The sequence below is a fragment of the Crassostrea angulata genome, chromosome 8 (assembly GCF_025612915.1).
Source record: "Crassostrea angulata isolate pt1a10 chromosome 8, ASM2561291v2, whole genome shotgun sequence".
Lineage (NCBI taxonomy): Eukaryota > Metazoa > Mollusca > Bivalvia > Ostreida > Ostreidae > Magallana > Magallana angulata.
The window spans coordinates 57,853,871-57,870,932 of NC_069118.1; the positions used below are offsets into that span (position 1 = coordinate 57,853,871).

Genomic DNA, 17,062 nt, shown 5'->3' on the forward strand with positions numbered 1-17,062 from the left:
GTTATTCGTCAAAGATGACATAGTCAGCTATCGGCTGCAATGGACGAGGATTTATTTACACGTACAGGATTATGGAACGCCGGGACTGTCTTATATGAGGATTTAACATTATATGCAGTGTTCTCCTCATTATATTTGGTACTATATTCATTATATAAAGTCTTTTTTACATTATATCGTGTGCATTTTACATTATATACAGTACCTCTTTCATTATATCATGTACTTATATCACTATATTATGTACATTTCTCATTATATGAGGTGCTTCCAACATTATTTGAGGTGCTTCTCACATTATATGAGGTGCTTCTAACATTACATGCGGTGAACTTAACATTATATTATGTACTTCTCCCATTACATACAGTATATTCATTATTATATGTGGTATTTCTGTTATTATGATGATGATGAGCGTTAAATATTATGTCCGGTCCTGTAAGCCTTACGTGCGGTAGATTTTGCATTTCGTTGTGATGTAGACACAGTATTATATGCTGTGCTTTCGTCTTTATGATGATGATCTTTCGGAAGTTTATTTTCGGAATCTCTCTAAAAATATTAAAACGATGGCGGGAAACGAGGACGATATGCTAAAGGAAGCATTGTTTAAAGCGAATCTACAAACTCTTCACTCAAACTTTTTGAAGGAAAACATTGACTTTGAAATTGCCCAGAATCTCTCCGATGGTCAGCTATCTAGTCTTGGTGTAGCGACCATCGGGGAGAGGCATAAATTAAGAAATGCGTTGAGAGACGTTGCAGTTGTGGCATCAAAACACCAAGGTAAGTTATAAAACACTTGTTATACGTCATTGCTGAAATTAATACAATGATTGCACCCATTGAAAAAAATCTTTTACTGTAAACAGTTTCAGTTCGCATTTCCTCGAAGAAAAGCGTGTACCAATCAAATGAAGTCGTACCCAAACCATGGTAAATAAATGGTCAAAATTATATTGTATAAGTCAATGTGTTATCAGTTTCAAAGAGATATATGTTTGATAAATCATGTTACAATTTATAATTATATACAGTCCCACTGAATAATTATTGCACGCATTTTACAAGTTAGCACACTAAATTCGACAGGGTCGTTATTTTGACATTGTTCATTTGTTTGCTTACATCTTGTTTGTTGTAGAGGAAGCTGTAGCACAATTTTCATTTTAACCAAGAGACAATAGAATAAACTAAGAATCAATTCACTGTAAAATATTCTTCCTATAAGCATTTCCATTTTACAATACTCTGTCCCAAGTTTTACTTCGACCACTTTTCACTTGATATTTCGATCATCATATATACCTTTGTACTCAAACTATGTTCATCCACTTATATGAAAAATGTCCAGATTATCTGTTTTGAAACACCCCCTCTACCGCTTCAGGTTTCAATACACAACCTAAAATAGAAAGTCTACGGAGATTTTGCATTGCATCTGCCATTAATAAGCGCGTATGATAAAGCTAAAAAATTGTGCGAGGTATTCCAAGTAATTCTGAATGGAGAAAAGATGTAAACATTTCCCATTATCTATTTCTGTAAGAAATTTGTGTTAACTTTGTTCCTTTAGAGTGAAAAATGAAAATGTGTCAATGAAGATAACCTTATCCAGTTATCATCCTTGTAATCCCCTTTTTATACAATATTTTATTTTATGATATTTAGAAATTTAAAATTCAAGGTATGTAAAGTTTTCATAAGTCTTTATACTTGCACTAGTCAACTCATAATCTCATATTCAATATTTGAGTTCAAGTTCACTTTTGAGTTTCAGTATGATGGACCATTTGATAAATTCAATTACGTATGACTCGGTTGGGGTAATACTTCACTGTAAATCTACCATTGTAGATCATTCAGGCACATGAGAAAATTTATTATTGACAATTTACAATTTTTATTTACCCATGTATTGTTAAAATATACACAAGTCCTAAGACATGAAAGTTATTATAGATGTTGTTTCAAAAAAATTAAGAGAATTATTCATACTCTGTATATCATAATATACATGTATATATAGATATTGTCAAAAATAAAGATTTCTGCGATGAATATACAGACATGTTATTGGTATTGAAATTGGAGCTGTTCACCTGTGTTTACACACTTGGCCTTGTTCAAGCCTTGGCCAAACTAACTACGATGGGGCCTCAATAAAAAATTTGTATTTTTAATACCGATACATGAATATTTTAGAAAGCTTTCTTGGCATGTCACGTCTATATCTGGGTTCACATATTTTCTTTAGAATTTTAAATGCAATTTAATTTTAGAATTTAAATTGTATTTTTAGACCCAGAGCCTGGGAGCAACATAAGAAGCATTCAGATTGAAAGGTCACGCCTCTTTGCTTCTGGTAGAACTAGAACATCAGTATACTCAAAGACAAAAAAAAAGAAACCAAGAACCTGGACAGCAACTTTCATTTGTCTTGCTGACCGAAACCAAATGAAAGTGCCAACATCCATGGAAAGAGAAGTTTTGTTCAAGGCTGGTTTGGGTTACATAAAAATTCAGTTATGTGAAGAAGACAAAGAAGATGACATGATGGAAAAGCTCACTAATGAAAACAACTTCTACCAACTCAAAAATATTGGTGGATTTGAATTGTTACGATGTAAATCCAACTGCAGAGAACTCTGTGCAATTGACTGCCCATGGACTGTCAGTGACCTAAAAGCTGCTGTTGGGAGCCAAGCAAAAATTTATATTCGTCCCATTCAGAGAAGTTTGTCTTTGAAACAAACACAACCCCAAAAAGAAACGACTAGGAAGGAGAAGTGCAAGGGGTGTGAAAAAGAATATCCCATCAATGATCTGAGGAACCATGTGAAATACTGCTTCCTATCTAAAGAATTCCCCGAGTCTGATGAGGAACAATATGAACTTCCAGACCCATTTGGAGATGAAAATATTACAAACCTATATAACATTCAGATGAATGAAAGTCTACAAACTCCACTTGATGCTGCATCTGAAATGCAGCTGTTGCAGGTTACCGAACACAGAAGTAACTGGTTACCACCAGCTGCCTCTGTTCCTGTGCAGCCATCGGACAGAAGTAACTCGATACATGTACCACCAAATGCCTCTGTTTCTGTGCAGCCATCCGACATTAATACAGAACACATGGTTCTACCAGATGCCTTTGTTCCAGTGCAGTCATCATACAGAAGTAACTGGATACGTGTACCACCAAATGCCTCTGTTTCTGTGCAGCCATCCGACATTAATACAGAACACATGGTTCTACCAGATGCCTCTGTTTCAGTGCAGCCATCAGACAGAAGTAACTCGATACATGTACCACCAAATGCCTCTGTTCCTGTGCAGCCATCAGACAGAAGTAACTGGATACATGTACCACCAGCTGCCTCTGTTCCAGTGCAGCCATCAGACAGAAGTAACTGGATACATGTACCACCAAATGCCTCTGTTTCTGTGCAGCCATCCGACATTAATACAGAACACATGGTTCTACCAGATGCCTCTGTTTCAGTGCAGCCATCAGACAGAAGTAACTGGATACATGTACCGGTACATGTACCACCAGCTGCCTCTGTTCCAGTGCAGCCATCAGACAGAAGTAACTCGATACATGTACCACCAAATGCCTCTGTTCCTGTGCAGCCATCAGACATTACAGAACACACAGTTCAACCAAATGCCTCTGTTCCTGTGCAGCAGTCAGACATTACAGAACATAGGTTACCAATGATGGAGACAACACAGTATCCCAACAACTCATTAAACAATTTTCCTGAAAGCGGACATGAAAGATTAATTGAACCTGAGCAGAGGTTGACTAGTACAGAAGATACTATTAGTTTGGCAGAATACAGAATGTCAGAGAAAGAAGATGCACCTAGTCAGGTTGAAGATAATAACTTTCAACAACTCTTAACAACAGTGTCTGATGTTGTAGGAATGGTTAAAAATTATTGTGAAGAAAAAAATATTGTGGACCCTGTCGACATCTTGAAAATTTTTCAAAAACATATTGTCACAGGGAGAAAACTAGATTTAGTGAGCGATTCAGAGACTATAGAGGGCTTGACAAATTTAATAATGGTTGATAGACATAACATTTTAAAAACAGCTGTAGATGAAATCCAATCTTTAGAAGATTTGAGACCATGTTTGGAAGTGCAGTTTTATGGAGAGGTAAAGTTTTTATGCTACCTTTGTTTAGGTGTCTTAAAGCATTTATAGACTTTCTTAGGAATGTAGATAAAATCAGAATGTCTCACAAAGAAATTTGAATTGCAATAAGTCCATTTGTAGATTTTTTTAATGTTTAGCAATGGCATTGGATTGGTTTTGAGATTATTGCTTTAAACAAATAAATTCAGATTTAGGTGTCTTAGTAGATGGGATATCAAATATGAACACCCTATCAAATGTAATACAAAAGTAATCACCAAAGCTACAATTTTTAAAAATTAGGTCAAACACAAAGGCCAATGGGTAAAACAATTATATTAAATTAAATCATATAAAACATGGAATGGCCTAATAATAATAATTGGTAATGCATAAATGATTATCATTTAATTGATTCATATTTCATTTATTCAACAGTCTGCCGTAGATCTCGGTGGACCAAGGAAAGAGTTTTTTGCTCTTGTGCTCAGGGAAATAAAGGAGATGTACTTCAACCCTGTGAAGGAGTGGACACCTTCAAGCTATGAAGCAGTAGGAAAAATATTAGGTATAGTGTGTTATACAACCAAGATACAATATTATATCATTGAGGAAGTTAGCAAGTCTCCGTTTCCCAAAGCCCAAGCGCAGGGTCATGAAGCAGTTTTAGAATTAATTCAAAATTTCAGTCATTCATAGAATAAATTATTATTCGAAACTGATACTTAAAAATTAAGATAAACAGCATGAAAGAAATATCACTTCAGAAATATGTGGTTTCTGTATTGTAAAAAATGAAGACAAATGCTTCATGAGCTGTGGACATGTATATTCCATGCCAAACCCTTGGAAAGAGACTTTTAAATCCTTCATAGTGAAAAGAGTTTGACAGTGTCAATTTTAACCCTGGTCTATTTGGACATTCGTATGGTATGATAGTGACATTTTTGTTCAAAACTACAATTTTTTATTGGATACCTGAGTAACTAGAGTGACCTATTGCTATTTGAAATTCAAAAAGATATTTTGAAATTATTATACCGAAGGAGAGGGGGTATACTGTTTTACCCTTGTGTGTCTGTCTGTCCGTAACAAAAATTTCTGTCGCATTTATCTCAACAACTATTTATTGCCGATGCTTGAAATTTTTACACAGTGTTTGTTAAGGCATGCCATATCGTGGGATATATTTTTGTACCAATCGGACGTCAACTTCCTGTTAAATGAGTACTTTGTTTATTTTAGCCAAAATTTTCAAACAAATTTTCCTCAAAGATTTCTGAGCAGCTATTTATCGCAGATGCTTGAAATTTTAACACACTATTTGTTTAGGCATGCCACATTGTGGGATATATTTCTGTACCAATCAGATGCCAGCTTTCTGTTAAATGTCGACTTTGCTTATTTTGCATATTCACATCAGAGCGGGGGTATCACTAGTGAGCATTGGCTCACAGATATCTTGTTTTTCATGTTCAACTCCATTGAAGCATTTCTGGCATTTTATTTTGTTTATCTATTTTATGTCTTTTCTAAGCCCTGAGTCTCCTCCAAAATGGTAAACTTCCAAGAGTTTTCAGTTCAGATATTGTAGAGGAGTTTACCAGTCCCAATGCGAGGGAGTTCATTCAGGAGCTTCGAAAGGGATTAGATGCCCTTGGACTTTGTCAGGTAAAGTTTAATTGCATTTAGCACATCAGTTGTTATAAAAGATTGACCATCATCTTTCAAGTAAAAAAAGTAGTGTCATCATTGTAATATAATTAACTTGCATATATATACTCAGTATATAATGCAGTTAGAAATTGGGACATTTTTCAGATGATGTGTACGTTTCCACAGCTTCTTCATCTGTTCACTGATAATGATACACAAAACTTTCTGACATTAAAGAGACTAACTAGTCTTTTGAAAGCGGACTTCAGTGTGGATGGGTCCAATCAAAGGCAGACAGAGGGGAAGATTTACTCTGCATTCATTAAATATTTGCGGGAGGTTGCTGGTAAGTATGAAAACTTCTGATACTTTGTATTTCAATTTTCTATCTATACTACTGTATTAAAATAATAGACTCGAATTTTTGGGCTTTAATACCGAGAAATCAAAAGAGTACTGTGTTTTGTTTTATATATTTTGAACATTATTGGTACTTGAAGATTACCAATTTGTTTTTATTTTTTTCTCAATCACGCTTCACTAATTAATAATCAACGAAAATTCCTTTTAAAAATCCGGAAATCATCTGGATTTTTTGGATTTTACAATCTTGCGCATGGACACTACATTCACGCTAAATCACGGGAGGCTCCTTAGTTCATGTTTCTACAATATCACATTTGCATGGATAAACTTAGAAACGATGATACAGATACATGTAAATTTTTATTCAAAATTTGCTTCATATTCTGTTCATCAAAGAAAATACGGGAGATAACTCTAACTCAGTGCCTTAAATATGAAAAATCCCGAGAGCTCTGAATGTCAACATGGTGTGTAAATTTGAAGCGAAAAGTGTTAAATTCTTCAGCAATATGAATTTGATTTTTTATTGAAAGGTATTTTACAGCCTCAAAATGGTTTGTTATGAATAGTTTGACTGTTAATTTCAATGCAGCTTCATTATTTTTCTCCAAATTCATAATTAATGGTTTAAGACTAATTTTGAAAATTTCATTTGTAATTGAACTGCAGCATTTTAACATCATATTTATAATGTGAATGATTGTTGGGCCTATTCAAAGACTTAAATTAAGATGTCTGCAGTCTCCACACCCAGAAATATAAAAAAAAAACTTTGCCTCTGCTTTTTTCTTGTACATCTTTATATTAATTTTTAACACATCACTGCCCTATGAAACTATTTATTGCATTGATAATTTACCTAAAATAACCAAGGATAACTTTTATCCATACTGTCAATCTGCACTTAGAAATCTTTAAAACGCTTTGATAAGTGGTGTTTTCTATTGAATTGTTACAAGCATTTTTTTAACTCTGATTTGTAAAGACTCTATTGTTTAAACCAATTACGGTTGGTAATCTGGATTTGGAATAAAAAGTGTTAGGGTCGGCGCATAAAAAATAGGGCCGGTCGGGAAACCGGAAACACACATATTTTTTTTTTGGCCTAAGGATCTTTTTTAGAACTGCAATACTCAACATGTGATATGACTATAAAATCATCCTGTTAGAAAAAGAACTAATGATTATAAAGAATATCCAGGGGGAAAAATGGATTTTATTTATACGGGATCTACATGTATTATTGTAATGACTCCATTAAACTGCTTGGTCCGATTTTATATCAAATTCTATGAACGCTTTTGAACAATGGCTATGCTTAGTATATGTATAATAATAGACATTGCAGTAGTTTTACCCGTCCATTATGCCAAATTTCAATGAAGAAAAATACATACAAAATTTGATAACAAAACAAACGACATTAAAAGGTACCGCTTTATTTCGCCTCATGTTAAATTTCACCCCTGACGACTAGACGGGTATGGTTGTATTACGAATTTGACATCTCTTTAAATAAAGGTCGAAATGATCAGACAGATTACAAATAAACATGTGTACGTTTTGTTCGCTAATATTTCTAAAGTCTGCTTTCTTTACAATCGATGCATAGCATGCGGGTTGAATAACCCCAATCATTCGACGAAACCAAGCGGTTTCCTTTTCTAAACATTCACATGATGCATTTTGGTTTGTTTTTTCGTTTGCCCAAAGAGAAATTATTTTTATTTATTTTGAATTTTTCTAACTTTGAAAGGAGCTTGATTCTGCTGGTGTAAATTGGGAGAAAGTCCATAACTTTCCAAGATAAATGATTTGTATGAAAAAAAATTTGATACTGTAATTACAAAAAAAATCGGACCAAGCAGCTTTAAGCTGATTTTATCATACCTATTATTTCTCAGGTGAGCGATATGGCCCATGGGCCTCTTGTTTGCTACATTACGGGTATATGGTATGCATTTTAACTGTGGTGAAGGCCTGTCCAGAGACAATAGGAAATCTAATTTCTACATTGAAATATATAGAATTAAAAAAAAATCTTTTCAAGAACTTCTGGGTCAGAACAGCTGAAACTCATGTTGGAGCATCCTAGGGTAGTGTAGATTCCAAAGTCATGACCCGACATTTTATATCTTTACTCTAGTACATTGTCCTGATGTTATGTATTTGAAATTGACTCCATAAATCTGATTTCATTATGGCTATTGTAGCTCAGGTGAGCAATGTGGCACATTGTTTAGGCCTCTTGTTTAGCAGATCCATTTCTAAGTAACTGTAAGTTCTACTTAAGTCGTAAAAATATAATGTGAAATTTGCCATACCTATTGATAACATTTGTGGAGGTGAGCTTTGTTTACCTATGTTGTTAAATATTTTAATTGTTTTCTTTTCTTCAATTAAGAAGTTTGGATGAAGTTATACACCTGTATTTTGCAGCTTAATCTGTCAGTTTTTAGCTAAGAAACAAAAGTTAGGGGAGTTTATATTATACCCCTGGTGTCGGCGTCCGGACCTATTTAAAGTTTTTGTTGCAGGTCCTGTATCTTAGTTATAACTTGTCCTATCTTCATCAAACTTGCATTGACTGAGCATCTTGACTTACTTATGAGCTTGAAAGACTTGAATGCTGAATCTGGGCCATGAATTTCAGATGCCAGAGGAGGTTAAGGTTTTTGGAGCAGGTTAATGTTTTTGGGGCAGGTGCCCTTTGATGACTTGGTTATCACTGGTTATCACCAAAGTTATCACCAAGTTATCACCAAACTTGCATGGATGGTGCGTCTTATGATACTTATGCACTGGACAGGCTTGAATGCTGAATCTGAGCTATAGATTTCGGATGCTGAATGAGGTTCACGTTTCAGAGGCTGGTTAAAGTTTTTAGCAGAAAAAAATATTCTTTTAATAAAAGTAATATGGTGTATGTATTCCATAGATTCAAACGCTGGCAGTAAAAATCTTGATTTTCACATTGCTTTCAGACAAACAAGCCAACTACTTTCGTATAAGTATGAGAAAATTATCTTTTTTGTCCTCTTTATTGTGTTTATGCTTTTTCATAGGGAAATAATTTCAGTCTTTTTGAGATTTTTGTAAATTGTAAACTATAGGCATTTGGCCCGTCTTGTTCACCCATCTTATTTGTAGCATATAGAAATTCTCAAAACTTCATGACAAAAGAAGTTCATTATCATATTATGTGTCTTGTATTAGTTGCAGGGTCATTTAGACAAAGTAAAAATCCAAGGTTTCTTACTTTACACGAAGGTTTCTTATGACTAGAGGGGGTGTCAAGGTCATAATTAAGTTGCATATAATTGTGATGAGGACCAAAGGAATTGCATTGTAATTTTTTAAAATTGTTACTGAGTTATTGTAATCTGCATTTCTTAAGTTACAACCAACTATTGCAACTTTGTTAATTTGTTTACAAGTTCACAATTATTTTGTATAATTCCTTTGAAATAAAACAAATAATTGATTTTGATTTAATTGCTTTATTGTTAGCAACATTTATGTTTTAAATACATGTATACAAAGGAGGAAGATGGAGTCAGAATATTATGTGTATGTACATGGACTTGTATGTAACTATGATGAATATTGAAAAGTCCAGGAGCATATGACATAAATGTTGAAAATATTTTGACCTTGTTTTTTTACAACAAAAATTACACAATTCATGGAAATTGAATAAAACAAGTCAAAAATTGAAACTCTTCGAAACTTCTACACAAATTTGATATTTGTCTATCCCATGATTTATAGATGTCCATGTTGCTGGACATCTCCTTTCTAATTCTTCCAAGCAAAGTGGGTTCAACAAAGATAGTCCTTCAAAAATAGGCCGAGGGTTTTCCTCCAACTCATTTAATCCATGCTCTAATAAATTGTCAACACTATCAGAAACATCATCCCCAACAGGGTTATTAAAGTTTCCAGCAGTCCAAAGACACACGGGACTAGCTTTCACAGTACGTAATTTGTGAGTGGCCCATGCGTTTGACCACAGCTTTAATTTTTCGTTTATTTTTGGTAAATATATGTAATGAAGAGCGAGTAGATGAATTTCATTCAAGGGATCTAGAATTTCCTCCTCCTCCATGAAATAAAACAATCTGTAATAATAGCCAAGAACACCATTTAAAACATCTCTCCACAATCTTTCTATGCGCTGGTTATGCACACTTTTCCCCAGTAACATACTAGAAGATCCTCTCTTTTCAATCATAAAATCTGCTATTTTACTATTTTCCATTCCTTTGTCTGTACGTACACGCAATGGAACCCCGAAATCTTTTACTCCTTCCATAAAACATTTAAACACAGTGTCCGCTTTGTTATTGTCCTCACATTTCAAAAAGACTATCATTCTGCTAAATCCATCTATACCACCTGATACTATAAAATTCCATCTAACAAGTTTGTGATTAGAATCAATATGCCAGATATGATTTGGCCCTTGTGACTGGTATGTCCTCCTCTGCAACCGTCCGGATCTCCGAGCCATTATTCCATCTTTATCATGTTCATGCAAAATTAATCTCAACTTTGCTCTTTCTATCTGGAATTTAAATTTTCATTATTATTACATCCATGTTTCTAATTTGCTTTTCGTCACAGGAACACTTAGCTGGCATGCAAGGATTTACAAATTTTATATCAAATCAAAATACCTACCCCAAACCCACAAAGCACACACACAACCTCCTCTCTCTCTCTCTCTCACACACACACACACACACACACACAAACTAACCTTTATATTCTTTTGTTGCAGAATGTGTCCAAGCATTATTTCACCACATGAGGGAAACTCTTCTATTAAATCTTTCACTATTTTTGTTATTTCTCTATCGTCAATATCTGTATACACCTGCTTTTTTAGATTGTATTCCTGCATTCGTCTATATATTGTTTTCTCCGACACCGAAAGAAGGCTGGCAATATTTGAAATAGAAAAGCCATCTTCTATGAAATTTCGCAAAATATCTTTTGGAATGGAAAACTTTGATGCACCACAACCAGATATCTTAAAAAAAAGTATGAGAGTGTCAATAGAAAGTTACTTAATATCAATATAATATATTCATATTAATGAACTTTCTATATGCATTTAAAAACTCAGTTACTGTACAACTTTCTTACATATTTAACACCCCCTCCCCCCATTTCCCCTCTCTTATTATGCATGGTAATTTGCATAATTTGCTAATCAAAGTATTTGCAAGAATGTATAGCTTACCTGACGAGTCGGTTGCTTTGTTCCGTAATTTATGCAGAAATTTCTAAGTTTCGTCATTTCCTGAGGATGTAATCCAAGCTGCAACATTTCATTGCGGTTTAAGAAACACACAATATCCGGTGTGATCTTTTCTTTCTTGAAAGCATCTGTAAATTGAGCCATTTTAAGCTCCCGTAAAATATCATCCATTTTATTTTCCATATCGTTCCAAAATGAGCTGAAAGATCGTCATATTCCAGAGAGATTCCGAAAATAAACTTCCGAAAGATCATCATCATAAAGACGTGAGCACAGCACATAATACTGTGTCTACATCACAACGAAATGCAAAATCTACCGCACGTAAGGCTTACAGGACCGGACATAATATTTAACGCTCATCATCATCATAATAACAGAAATACCACATATAATAATGAATATACTGTATGTAATGGGAGAAGTACATAATATAATGTTAAGTTCACCGCATGTAATGTTAGAAGCACCTCATATAATGTGAGAAGCACCTTAAATAATGTTGGAAGCACCTCATATAATGTTGCAAGCACCTCATATAATGTTGGAAGCACCTCATAAAATGAGAAATGTACATAATATAGTGATATAAGTACATGATATAATGAAATGAAAGAGGTACTGTATATAATGTAAAATGCACACGATATAATGTACAAAAGACTTTATATAATGAATATAGTACCAAATATAATGAGGAGAACACTGCATATAATGTTAAATCCTCATATAAGACAGTCCCGGCGTTCCATACAGGATAGTGTATTTGTGTTGCAAATGATGATTTTGAAATAAAGCACTATCAGATTAAAGTGAATTTATTAAAAGCATATTTTATTGAAAAGTTTAGTGTATGAACCCTCTCCTAAAAACAAAGCAATAAGATTATAGAATGTACAAGATTACATGTACATAAGATAGTGGTAATAGGAATTGAAAAAAAGTAATTAAATTAGAATGAATCTGAAGATTCTGTGATTGATAATCATTTATTGCAGATTATCTTCCTGTCAGCCAGACAGGCAACCACTTGCTCAGATTGTCAGTATTCAGTAAAGTTTGAAATATATTGTTTGAATAATATGCATATTAATCCAATCTTGCAGATCCAAAACATTGATTTGAATAAGTTGATATTAATCTTAATATTTTTTTTTCTAAAAAAAAACTCAACTGGGAGCACGATGAGTTAGATTTTTATTATATCACATATAAACCCTTTTTTGTGTACTATTTGTAACAATTGGTGTTGCTGTAAAAAAAAATAATCCATTGTCACTCTGAATCTAATGTCAGTATATAAGAAGTAATCAGTGTGCATAACAGCTCGTTTCTGGGCTTTTTTTTCTTAGGTTTGATCAATAGAGAATAAATTATACACAACTCAGAAGTACTACCAAAAAATGATCTTCATAAACTATTAAAAGAAAGATCAAATTACATTTGGATAAAATTCAAGGAGTCTGAGATTAATACGATTTTAAAACCTGAATACTATGTTAAGAAACTACTGTTTCAGTATTTACTGATTATGAAAATTGGTATATATATAGTTCTTTTAATTAAATTTCAATAAACAAACATGATCAAATATCATACTAAAAATGAAATTAAAAGATGTTTCAGTTATTAATATTGAGATTAAGGTAGACCCCTGATTTTGTGGAACTAAAGAAATTTACAAATATATTTGCTTACAGGTACCAGGACTGCGTTTTACAAAAGAACTTACGACTTACGACCAAAATAATGAATGCTAATTAATCATCAACTAATCAATGATTTATTCTTATGGTTGGAAAATACAATCATGAGAATTGAAATATTTGTAAACAAATGGTTATATGTCAGTTTTAATCTTTAAAGATCAATTTACGAGGGTGTAAATATTTACGACTTTGTCGTAAGTTCTTTTGTAAAATGCAGCCCAGGTATTCTGGTAATACTTCTTAAATCAAAATATCCTTTATTGAGTTCAATTAACTTAATTAGGGTTTATTTACGGTTTAAGATCCAGTGAAATTCCTGGTTACGAAAAGTCTCTATACATTATCACTCACTCAGATGTTGACAAAACAAAATCCTTTCTTCAGAAACAATGATTCCATGGTTTTGATGATTTTTATCTTTTACAAATCCAACATCTGACATATTTTATCCAGCATGAAGTATATAGATCAATGAAAAGTTAACAGTACAGCTAGTCACAATTTTTACTCTTATTCATAATTGCTGAGGAAACAGAAATGGGGTTTCTAAGCTTAGAATAACTCTGTTTATGTATTGGGTTCTCAAACTTTTAATAGCAATGAGCAAAAGTTAATGACTTCAGATTTTAGATAAGAGCAATTCAGAAATCCCTATGGTTCAAAGATACAGCGAATGGGCAGTGTGTCGGCTATTACGTCGCACCGAAGGTTTCCGATCTCAGAGGCTTCAGATATGCATATTGAGGTCACGCGTCTTATCAGCTCAGTAATTCAGCAATAGCTGTGAAACTGATAGGAGTAGTAAGGAAAATTTTGCAGAAATTGTATCCCACTCACAAATCAACTTGTTGGTCAATGTTTTTGTGATTGTGTCACCTGTCCTTTAAGGTCACTTATTAAATTTACCTAAAATAGGCCTCGACTTCCACCTCCACCCGGATAAAATTTTCAGATTTCACGTATGTGATGAGATGACTATGTGTCTATTTCTGACCAATGGTAAATAGTTAATATCTTATTGTGATAGAGACCATGATGAATAATTTTCTCTCCCCAGTACATGTAAATTTACAGGTATCAGTTCCTGTTTACAATAAGTACGATTTTTTTTTCGTTTAGATTGATATCGTTCCTATCCAGTCATGGTTGAACAATGTACTTTGGTAAAGGAAATTTATACATATATCTTTTCTTTTTCATTTTAAAAATTAAAAAACAAACTGAAAATAATGATGAACGGCAATGACAAGTGATCAGAAAAGCGAGCTAAAGCGGCTTATTCGCACAAGTTTAAACGATAAAAAAAAACTAAGCACCAAGAAGGCAATGTAATCCCCCCCCCCCCATCACCGTACCAATATCCCTGTATCCACCCTATGGAAAAAAATGGACCCAAAACAAGTAAACATAGAATATGTAATAAAATTTAGTCAATATTCTACGGAGTCATTTTTCTACAACCCACACGGAGAAATATGACCCTAAGGCCATTATTTCTACGATGTAATCCAAGTATTCTAACACTGAATAGGTCATTTTTGACCCTCGGTCAATATTCTACGGGGGTCACTTTTCGTCGTTACACCGGTTTTATTTTGGGACAGCCAATGAGAATTCAGGAGCGGATCTTGAACTGAATATAGGAATTCCCATATTTTAAACATACTTAACGCGGTAAATATGAATTTTCCATTATATACCATTTCCTTAAATGATGTTTTAGTGATATAACGATGTAAAATCGATTATTTACACTGACATTCACGTTATCAAGCCCATCAAAACTCCAAGCGTACATCCCATAAAATCACGCGAGAAGTGTCATGGCTGCTGAAAAAGACGACTGGTAAACATGCTGATGTGTTTTATCTGGTTTTGATTTATATACGGTTAATTTGTTCAACCTGAATTAAAAAATCATTTTATCTAAAGGAAGTCAAATATAAAATCGATCTTTTCAGACCGAGGTCAGCCGCATTAAAACATTAATTTTGCACCATTACGGAGATCCTGTGGAATTGTAGCCCTTGTAACGAAGAATTTTGACCCGGGTTGAAAATTGACCCGGGGTCATTTTACAACGTTGACTATTGAGACGAAAGGTGTTGAATAAAGACCCTAATCTGTTGAAAATTGACCCGCATCTTTGAATTTTGATCATGAAACCGGTTCAAAATTCAACAGCAAAGAAGCAAAAATAAATGAATCAATATTTATAACTTGAGTTTATGTAATCAAAAATTATCAGTTTTTACATATTCATTCTTTAGATTTACATGTTTATCTGTTCAAATTGGGGGGGGGGGGGGGGCAAAAAAAGAGAAAAATGAGACTTCAATGATTATTTTTTCGAATTTACATATGTTCCCAGGCCTTTAAATATGTAATAACTATTTTATTCATAATAAACTTTTTGCGTATTGCTGTTTTGTGTAATATCTATATTTAAAAAAAAGATGTTTTTTTAGAATACTATAGCATTGAATCATGATTTTTTGAAGTATACACTCTCATAACTGCAAATTATGAAAATTTGTATGCACACACCAGGGGCGTAGCCAAGGCTTCCTTATTGTGGAAGCAAACTAAGGCAGGGGATTTGGGGGCCGCCTTGATCCCCCCCAATGGGTTCAGAGCGAGGCCATGATGGGGGCCCAGGGGGCACCCGGAAGCTGGCGAGTTTTCGGCATTTCAAACACTTAATTTGGAGTATCAATAAAAAGAAGTTTCATCAAAATAACCTTAATTTTTAATGTGTAAAATGCTTACTTCAACCTCATCATAATATTAACGATAAAGAAAAAAAAGTAGTGCCTTATTTATAATGTAATTAATTTAATCTATTTATTCTATATCTAAAAAGTCTTGTGCTTTCTCTCCTAATGGTCTATAACATTTTTGTCTACATAAATACTCATATATTTAAACTTTAAGATTCCGTTATTTCGATCTCGATAATCTATTCATAATCATTGTCAACCTATCACTCAGGCTATAGAATTGCATGCAAATAATAAAAGAATATAACAGAAGAGCAATTTTTTTTTATTTATAGAAAAAGAAAGGCAAGTCGTCTGCGCTATTTCTCAGCAAATTCTGAGATAACAGCGGCTTAGTTTAGTTTTTATTCCTAAAAGAAAGTTTTCATTAATCAGCATTATTTAAATTTTATTTTTATTCTTTTAATTTATTTCTTTTTTCTTTTCTGAAAATGATATGGAAGCACTTGCGTACTTGCGTACGCCTAGCTACGCGCCTGCACACCGCTGCAGTTATGAGAGTGTATACTTCAAAAAATCATGATTTAATGCTTATATTTACATTATTTTTAACTTCTTGCCTTGTCTGCAAATGTGATTCATACCTTAAAATTCCTATCTTATCCTAAGGGTAAGTTAATATTGATGGAAGAGCCACAATAACAGCCACAAGCGTGAACTTTGATTTTCGCTTGTGACGTTGCAGTTTACAGCGTTCAACGCTTGTGACGTCATAATAAAACTCGTCAATTTGACCTTTGACTACTTGTTGCATTTAGTTAAGAAATAAGGTATCATTTTTGGATGTCTATCGGGATATAGATACGGGTTGGTCACGTGATCAAATCCCATAAAGCCCGAAGGGCTTTATGGAAGATTTGATCATGTACCAACCCGTATCTATATCCCGATAGACATCCAAAAATGATATCTTATTTCTTATATTTACATTTGTTGCAAATTATGACAATAACAATGCTCCATGCTTCCTCTTTTGTGATGACCTAGAAAGCCGCCTCGATTAAAATGACGTAACAAAAAATAGTCCAACAATGTTGCAAGCATTTGATTATTGTGATAAATGAATATGACACTACTTTTGAGGAGACACCACTTTTTTATCATTTAAAAGGGAAACAGAAAAGAAAATT

At 33.6% G+C, this 17,062-nt stretch overlaps 2 protein-coding genes across 2 annotated transcripts; one reads left to right on the forward strand and one right to left on the reverse strand.

The window, feature by feature from the left end:
* The first annotated feature begins 86 nt into the window (after positions 1 to 86).
* On the forward strand, positions 87 to 6,177 carry LOC128161137 (uncharacterized). The gene is made up of 5 exons (XM_052824372.1): positions 87 to 789; positions 2,306 to 4,176; positions 4,594 to 4,723; positions 5,693 to 5,826; positions 5,977 to 6,177. The coding sequence occupies exons 1-5, from the start codon at positions 498 to 500 to the stop codon at positions 6,175 to 6,177; spliced, it is 2,628 nt and encodes an 875-aa protein (XP_052680332.1). The 5' UTR covers positions 87 to 497.
* Positions 6,178 to 8,328: 2,151 nt separating this feature from the next.
* LOC128158899 (uncharacterized) lies at positions 8,329 to 11,627 on the reverse strand. The gene is made up of 3 exons (XM_052821879.1): positions 11,426 to 11,627; positions 10,940 to 11,212; positions 8,329 to 10,744 (listed from the first exon to the last, which is right to left on the reverse strand). Exons 1-3 carry the CDS (start codon positions 11,624 to 11,626, stop codon positions 9,884 to 9,886), a joined length of 1,335 nt encoding a protein of 444 aa, XP_052677839.1. The 5' UTR covers position 11,627; the 3' UTR covers positions 8,329 to 9,883.
* Between the last annotated feature and the right edge of the window lie 5,435 nt (positions 11,628 to 17,062).

Coding starts and splice junctions, on each gene's coding strand:
- LOC128161137 (XM_052824372.1), top strand. CDS start 498: ATGCTGTGCTTTCGTCTTTATGATGATGATCTTTCGGAAGTTTATTTT. Junction 790..2,305: donor TGTGGCATCAAAACACCAAG/GTAAGTTATAAA, acceptor TTGTATTTTTAG/ACCCAGAGCCTGGGAGCAAC. Junction 5,827..5,976: donor ATGCCCTTGGACTTTGTCAG/GTAAAGTTTAAT, acceptor GACATTTTTCAG/ATGATGTGTACGTTTCCACA.
- LOC128158899 (XM_052821879.1), bottom strand. CDS start 11,626: ATGGAAAATAAAATGGATGATATTTTACGGGAGCTTAAAATGGCTCAA. Junction 11,213..11,425: donor CAAAGCAACCGACTCGTCAG/GTAAGCTATACA, acceptor CTTTTTTTTAAG/ATATCTGGTTGTGGTGCATC. Junction 10,745..10,939: donor TGCAACAAAAGAATATAAAG/GTTAGTTTGTGT, acceptor TTTAAATTCCAG/ATAGAAAGAGCAAAGTTGAG.